General features: G+C 44.3%; 1 protein-coding gene across 4 annotated transcripts in view; it reads right to left on the bottom strand.

Annotated features, from left to right (window-relative positions):
• Positions 1–805: 805 nt before the first annotated feature.
• The window catches only part of tp73 (tumor protein p73), a 36,683-nt gene continuing 29,305 nt past the window's right edge, over positions 806–8,183 (bottom strand). For all 4 annotated transcript variants that reach the window (XM_030351469.1, XM_030351478.1, XM_030351485.1 and 1 more), the window contains 10 exons: positions 8,145–8,183; positions 7,105–7,220; positions 6,226–6,335; positions 5,933–6,075; positions 5,619–5,707; positions 5,217–5,344; positions 4,094–4,251; positions 3,598–3,730; positions 2,631–2,724; positions 806–2,251 (listed from right to left, as the gene is read on the bottom strand). The exon at positions 8,145–8,183 is cut by the window's right edge and continues 148 nt beyond it. In XM_030351469.1, coding sequence (XP_030207329.1) covers positions 1,757–2,251; positions 2,631–2,724; positions 3,598–3,730; positions 4,094–4,251; positions 5,217–5,344; positions 5,619–5,707; positions 5,933–6,075; positions 6,226–6,335; positions 7,105–7,220; positions 8,145–8,183 — 1,505 coding nt within the window. In that variant the 3' untranslated portion in view covers positions 806–1,756. The remainder of the gene's footprint in view (positions 2,252–2,630; positions 2,725–3,597; positions 3,731–4,093; positions 4,252–5,216; positions 5,345–5,618; positions 5,708–5,932; positions 6,076–6,225; positions 6,336–7,104; positions 7,221–8,144) is intronic.

Here is an 8,183-nt window from a genome sequence, read left to right as displayed (position 1 = left end):
CGTACGGCAGGGTTTGGTTTCATAGATGTCTTTGTTATTTTATGAAAACACCGTTATCAAGTAAAGTTAACGTCATACAAAGATAGTACTTAGTCTGAATAGATACACAATATATAGCTGCGTTTAATTAATTTAAACCTGATTGAAAGTATACCCTAATATGAGAATATGATGACAAAATATATATTCTACGTATTAACCAGTTAAAAATCAAGACAGACGCACTTTAATTCATAGTTTATAAGAAAAACACTGTACCTTACAACTTTACAAAACAGACCGACACTGACAAACAGTAAGATACATCATATCATATCCACATCTTTACTATGTTGACCAAATCAACAGGAAAACAATATAAAACGTGATGTTTCATCCACTTAGTGAAAAACATAATACTGCTCATAAGCACATGTTACCTAAATCAAAGTCCCTTTAAAGCATTAAAGTGCTGTTTTTGTTACCAGTTTGTGTACTTTGTGTGTGTGAATGTGTGAGTGCAGCCTAGGTGTCTGTGTGTAGGCTATGTCAGGCTAATATTGACTGAGGCCATGTGTGTGACAGTTGAAAAAACAGCAGTTTACTTTCGTTCCTGTGCTAGACGATAACTCGTTTTTTAATAGCGATAATTGCAAGAAGTTTACAAATAAGAGTCATAAAGTCAGTAAATGACTTATTCACACTACTTAATTTTACAGTACCGATACAGACAGTCGCACTATGATCAATGACATTGATGGTGTTTTTTAGGGAACAATGTTGCTCTTCACAACATCCACAGTCATGCGCCATAGAGATACACCGATAAAGAGCTAGATTTTATTTCATCAATATATGGGAACCTTGCCCTGCAAGGTTTTTCAAAATACTCAATAGAAGATTTTTTTTCTTTCCCTGGAAATGTATTTAGATAAATGTGGATGTAACATCATCTACCACAAGGCTAATTAGATCACTCATTTTCAACGTATAATACTGTTATGTTGGTGGATTGTTGTTGATTCATGGTTCCTTAAGATGTCAACGGTTGTAGATCACCTCATATCTGCTTTCTTGTTGAGCTTTAGTTGAGTAATCTCCACCACTTCCGCTTGTTCCATATTTTACACTGAGATGTGGGTTGATGATGGCTAAACTAAAGTGTACTAGGAATCACTAACTCATCACAGACATTGAACCATTAACATCACCATCTTGTCCTTGAGACACGACATTTATATTTCTATTCTATACGCTTGACTTAACATGAAGCTACACCTTAATAATCATTTGAATACCCTTTCAACTACGTATCTAATATTTACATGTTCATATATTTACAACCATATGTACAAGTAAAGAAACATAATAAATAAATTAATCGACTAATAACTGTTCTTTACGGCCGCAACTGTTACTCTCAAAAGAAAGTGTAGTTACTCATTACAAAATCGGTTGGAACAACAAGCAAGGTCTGTTATTACAATCGCTATGATAACTACAAATGTCATTGAAACGTGTATTGAGGCCAAATCAAAGGTCCGTCTTTGTAGTCCAACCTCACTCCAATGAGTTCACACCTAGGACACCCAACAGGTCAAAACAGTAAGGAAGTAGGTTCGCTCCGCAGTTAAGTGTTATCGCCCAATCTATCTTCTTAAACGTGTGTCAATATCATGTCACAGTTCGTTACTGTTTTTTTAGAGCGGCTACAGTGAAAGGTGTCGGAGACCCCCACCCCTTGCGCCCCTGCGCCCTTGCCCCCCCCCCCCGCCCGTTAGCGAACGTCACTGTCCATGAACTCCTCTTTGATGGAGTGCTTGTTACGGGACACCTTGCAGTCCGGCATGTCGAAGCCGAAGTCGGGCCACTCGTCCGCCCCGGCCACCGCCCCCATCCCCTGGCCACCCCCCATGCCGGGCCGGTTGGGGATGGTGATGGTGTGGCGCACGCGGAAGTGCACGGCCTCCATCACGCGCTGCCGCTGGAGCTCCCCGCCGCCACCGCCGCCGCCGCCGCCACCGCCGCCGCCCCCGCCCCCGCCCCCGCCCGCCGGCCCCATGGTGGCCATGGCGGTGGCGGCCATGTTGCTGCTGGAGCGCAGCAGCTGCTGGCCGTGGTGGTGGTGGTGGTGGTGGTAGTCTTGGTGATGGTTGGACGGCAGGGGCATCGGCGGCGGCGGCGGGAGGGGCCCCCCCTGCTGCTTCATGTCCTGCAGCCCCCGCCAGATAGCCAGGCGGAACTGCTCGGGGATCTTCAGGGAAACCAGGTCCTGGGGTGGGGAGAGGGAGTGGGGGTTGAATGGAGAGGGGGGAGGAGACGGGTGGTGTGTGTGTGTGTGTGTTGGGGGGGGGGGGAAGAAACAAAATAAACTTTAGATTTGGAAATATGTACCATTACAATAGAATGGAGCAGGCGTAAATCCAATGGTTGTGTTAAGGCTATTCACATGGAACGTCATCACATGGACAAAAGTGTCTTAACATCTCACAATTGTAAGACGTTGCTATATTCCGATATCGTAACAATCATAACCAACAGGCATTAATTTGCTCAGTCATGGTGGCTTGTGTTTAATGTGACGCAGTGTCACCATACAAGGGGCATCTCATCCTATAGGATAGTGATCTACAGTATCTATCTGCCGGTACCTCCATGGTGAGGGTCTGGAGGTGGTAGAGGCTCTGGAGGCCCTGGGAGGTGAAGTAGTCGATGCAGTTGTGGCAGCCCAGGCTTGTTAGAAAGCTGTATTCGGGGGAAGGAAGAGGGGAGAAGATATGGCTGTCAGCATGCAGCTTCCCCAGCAGAGGCACCCAGCGGAAAAACACTAGGCAAAAGAGAAAGATGACCTTTATACGAGATACGACACGGTGTGACGTCTCGTCACTATCAGGAAGACTCAATACGGTCCAACTCTTGTAGTTGTGTAATTAAATGATTATGTGTTGTGCCAAGTTATAAACAGATAACATTGGATATAGTCACATTATCTCAAGGTTTACTTTACAAGACAATATTTGGAAGGAATGATACACGCAGAGTTATAAAGTTAAATAGATTCACGTGTTGTGGTACAGAAGTAAATCCCTCACCGCACTGAATCAATAATCAATGCATGCAGTTGTATTAATGATTCATAAGGCAGGCGTTGCTTTGGTGAAAGAAACCTTTATTATAAATACATGAAATGTAAAAAGGTTTGGCCACAATACAATATAAACAAAAAAGAGATTAGCTGTACAATATAACTGTACAATCAACAATGAAATGTCAACTAACAAGAGCCCGTTGTTAATGCTACAGTTTTCACACACATGGTTCTAAAAAATTAAAATATGTAAAACGTGAATAATGGAGAATGATTATAAACAAAACTGAAATAAAAGCAGTGCATGAAAAAAATATCTGTAGGCTTGTATCGAAAAAATGCAATCAAAGGCTGGCTGGCTTCAACGAATCAGCCTACTCCATGTAAAGTACGTCTTTCGGGCGATTCAACCGACCGACCACGACCACTGCGAGTGTCTTCCTTCGCCCTCTATATGCAAAAGCATCTGTGATTGGCTGATCCCTTTTGAGAGTGGGAGAAAGAAGGATTGTCATTGGAGGGTGAGGTACCTGACGAGGCTGGGGTCAGGGTTATATGGAGGGGGCGGGCTGCAGTGAGAGGTTGATACGATTGGCTGACTGCCGTGGCCCCCGTTCATGTCCCCGTTGGTCTGCATGTGGTGGCCCCCGTGCATCGAGGGGCCTGAGGGGGGGAGAGAGAGAGGGGGGAGATGAGCAAGCGTTCCTCAGACGTGCTCATGTGTAACCCTAACCCTTTGGTGTGTGTGTGTGTGTGTATTTTTAACTTCGCTAATATGAATCACTGTGCAAAGCATGAAATAACGCCAACTAATCCTAACCCTCTCAATAACATTTCATCAATATATAACAATCTCTTATTTAGTCATTTCATTATTTTCAAATGATGCTTCAATTCCGATGACATTAAGTAGCAGGTAGCATTGAGGCCTTTCTCAAGGATACCAAAGGGACCCAGTACTTCCGGGCTGGTTGTCCCGCCCCCTAGCCCCCTGTTCCATGGTCCCCTACGCCAGCAGCCACTCACCCATGTGGCCCATGCTGTTAGAGGCCTGGTGGTTGTGCTGGTGCTGCTGGCCCACCATCTGGTTGACCGAGGGCGGCTTGCTCAGGCCGCCGCCGTGTGTGTGGAGCTTGTTCATGTTGGACAGAGGGGAGTAGGAGGCCGGGGACGAGATGTGACTCCTGGAGAGGAGAGGAGGGTAGTGGAGGGGAGAGGAAGAGAATAGAGGAGGGGATGGGAGGGGTAGAGAGGGGAGGAGAGAAGAGGGGAGGAGAGGGGAGAGGAGGAGAGGATGGGAGATGAGGGGAGAGGAGGGGAGAGGAGAGGATGCGAGGGGTAGAGAGGAGAGGAGAGAGTAGAGGGGAAGAGAGGAGAGGAGGGGAAGAGAGGAGAGTAGAGGAGGGGAAGAGAAGAGAGGTGGATGAGATGTAAGTCAATAAAAGTCAAAAGTAATCATTGTTTGTCAGGTCTCGAAGGTTCAGATAAACTCTCTCTGTGAACCTGAAATCAAACGCCTTGTTTATCTCCTACCAGAACAAAACTGTTTTGGTCCAGTCTGTTAGTGTGTGCACTTTTTGTGTGCATGTGTATGTGTATGTGTGTATGTGCGTGTAATAGAGTTTCTATATATATGCGTTTTTATTTGCGCTACTATTTTTTTGTGTGTGTGTGTGTGTGTGTGTGTGTGTGTTTTTGTTTGTGTTTGTATTATAGTTACTGTGTGTGTGTGTTTTTGTTTGTGTTTGTATTATAGTTACTGTGTGTGTGCCTGTGTGTGTGTGCCTGAGTGATGTGTTTCTACGTGTGTTTGTGTGTGTATGTGTGTATATTAGCGTTACTGGGTGTGTGTGTGTGTGTGTGTGTGTGTGAGTGTGTGTGTGTGTGTGTGTGTGTGTGTTTATTAGCGTTACTGGGTGTGTATGTGTGTGTGTGTGTGTGTGTGTGTGTGTGTGTGTTTATTAGCATTACTGGGTGTGTATGTGTATGTGTGTGTGTGTGTGTGTGTACTAGCGTTACTGGGTGTGTGTGTGTGTGTGTGTGTGTGTGTGTGTGTGTGTGTGTGTGTGTGTGTGTGTGTGTGTGTGTGAGTTTATTAGCGTCACTATGTGTGTGTGTGTGTATGAGGGATAGTGCGTGGGAGACGTACGGCCGCTGCAGCAGCTGCTGCTGGGTCTGCTGTCGGTAGGAGTCGACGAGCGGCTGGGGGACCAGCTCCACCAGCTCCAGGCTGTCCTTGATCCTCATCAGGAGCTCAAAGTTCTCCCGGCCCCGCACCTACACACACACACAGAAACAAACACACACACACACACACACACACACACACACACACACACACGCACACGCACACGCACACGCACACACAGACACACACACACACACACACACACACACACACACACACACACACACACACACATCATCATTTAATGGGTTGAACTTTGTTGTGTTTGTCATTTGCACGTGGCCCCTTGCAGCAGTGATCTGTAATATCTACAATGACACTTGTTTGCTTTCTTGTTAATGATCAACTGGCCTGTCATCTTACAGGAATATAGTAGATCTCCTCCTCTCCGTTCCGCCTCTTCTTCATGTTTACGTTCTGGCTGGGGAGGTTTTGTGGGGTCTGTTTGAAGTCTGGAAATAAATGTCAATGTTGAAAATTACATTTTACAAAACACTTTCCTCGCAGAAAGGCCAACAGGCAAAGTCATTACTACACAATGACACATTTTTATGATAATTATAAAATATTATAACATCACGTTACATCACATAATAATATTTCCTTGTGATGTGACCCGCAGCTGGTTTATAATATTTCTCTATCTATAATGTATATGCACTGTATATAGAACTGACTGCGTTTGTTGGCGTTTCCGTTCTTGGCCACGCTGTCGTTCAGCGCCTGTTGCTCCCTGAAGTGGTCTTCGTCCGCCTTGCGGTCGCGGCCCGGACACGCACATATCCGCCCTTCAAACGACCTCCGGCCCAGAACCTGACCGCTGCCAGGGGGGAAAATAGTTTGGCTTTCGATTCGAAATAACACACTTTAAATTTGTTCCACACAACAAGCGATAGAAAATAGTGGAGGTTTTTCTTTTTTGACTGTGTAAATTGAAACCCAATAAATGAATGGTGCATGTAAGACGTACTCTCGCGTCTCCAGGGTGATGATGATGAGGATGGGCCGTCGGTTCATGCCCCCCACACAGCTGCTGTTGCACATGAAGTTGTACAAGATGGTGGTGAACTCCGTTCCCACCTGCAACGCATCGTAAGCAAAATTGACGTATTCAAACACCCTGGATTTATGAAGCCTTTTGGATGGTGTTTTTGTCTTGATTGTCGTTTCTTGACTGACAGGAAAGTATGTTTGGAGTCATTTAAATGTCAGGACAGAATGAAGAAAGTGTGGCCAAAATAATTGTCTTTCGGAATTATAATATAGATTTTGTTAATTGGGGCTTTTAAAACGTTATTATATTCCATCTAAACAAAATTTAAACGTGTTCTTTATTAAAGTGTGCAAAGAAAAATTATGTCTTCCAGTTACTGATTTTCAGCATGAACTAGTATGATAATCCCATAGAGTTGTTTCCATAAGCAACACCGAATCAGCCACTTAAACAAGCCCCCATTTTACCAACAGGGGGCGACATTGCAAGGCATTCTTGAGAGGAAAAGAAAACCGTAAAGAAATCGAAAGAAAACCTTTTTTTCTGGTTCTCCTCAAAAACTCGGGATTCAGAGGCAGACGTGATACATTCTAATCCCGGTTCTTGTTTGGACGTGCCCGACATTGTGGGCAACGCCTTTGGCTATCAAGTCATTTGCTAATGATAACTGTTTCCCCAAAAGCAACAAAAAGACTATTTTCTAAATGACTCACTTAAGTATTACAATGAAACAGTTTATCATTATAATTACTGTCATTATTAAGGTATACAGAGAATAGTTGATCAAGTCAAGGATTTGACATTGAACCTGCCATAGCAGCCTCCCTGGCCCGTGGTTGTTGATGACCCACTGACCTGCGGCCCCTCGTACGGTACGAACGTGCTCTGCCTCCCGGTGGCCGGGTCGTCCACGTACTGGCACAGGTTGTTCCCCTCCACACGTATGAGGTGGCTGGCTGGAGCCACTTGACCTGCGCAGAGCAGAGTACAGCTTTCAGCTTCTTGATGTGTGTGAGTGTGTGTTTGTGTGTAAGATTGTGTGCCCGTGTGTTTGTGTGAATGTGTGTGTTTATGTGTACGAGTGAGTGTACAAGTGTGTGTTTCTGTGTACCGTATGCGTGTGTGTGTGTGTGTGTACGAGTGTGTGTATATATGTGTGTTTGTGTGTACTGGGTGTGTGTGTGTTTATGTGTGTGTACTAGTGTGTGTGAACCGTGTGTGTGTGTGTCTGTGTGTGCACGAGAGCGTGTGTGTATTTGTACTGGACCCAATCGGTCCAGTGCTTAAATATCTGATCTATATATAAAAATTAGAGCTGTCAAGCGATTAAAATATTTAATCGTGATTAATCGCATTAATGTCATAGTTAACTCTAATTAATCGCGATTAATCGCAAATTATTTTTCTATGCTAAATATCCCTTGATTTTTTTGTCCCATAATTCTTCTCATTTTAATTCTCTTATCAACAAGGTGAAGTGCATCGGCTTGCCTTGGGCAAATGATTTTTTATTGATAACAACATTGGCATATACACTGATCAAAACAGGACGATACAAAAAAAAGAGCCTATAGTGCAATTAAACGACTGCTTTGAACAAATGTCATTTGAACATAGCAGTCAGGCTTCTGCTTCTTTGTTTTGAGCCAAAGAAATTTTTTTTTTTTTTTTTTTTTTTTCTATAAAGTAATTGCGTTAATCGCGCGATAAAAATTTTAACGCCGTTAATAACGCGTTTAACTGACAGCTCTAATAAAAATATATCAATAATATGAATATGAATCTATAGATTTGATCTACAGCTACAATCTATATATTAGCTGAACGTTCTACTGGCCCGAGGGGACCTTCACCCCCAGGCCCCCCCTTATGGTTGACCCCTAGGGGGTTCTTACCGTCATTGAAGTCACGGCCTAGCTCGTGGTTGGGGCAGC

The sequence above is a fragment of the Gadus morhua genome, chromosome 1 (genome assembly GCF_902167405.1).
Source record: "Gadus morhua chromosome 1, gadMor3.0, whole genome shotgun sequence".
NCBI classification, from domain to species: domain Eukaryota; kingdom Metazoa; phylum Chordata; class Actinopteri; order Gadiformes; family Gadidae; genus Gadus; species Gadus morhua.
This window is presented reverse-complemented; position numbering and strand designations above follow the sequence as displayed.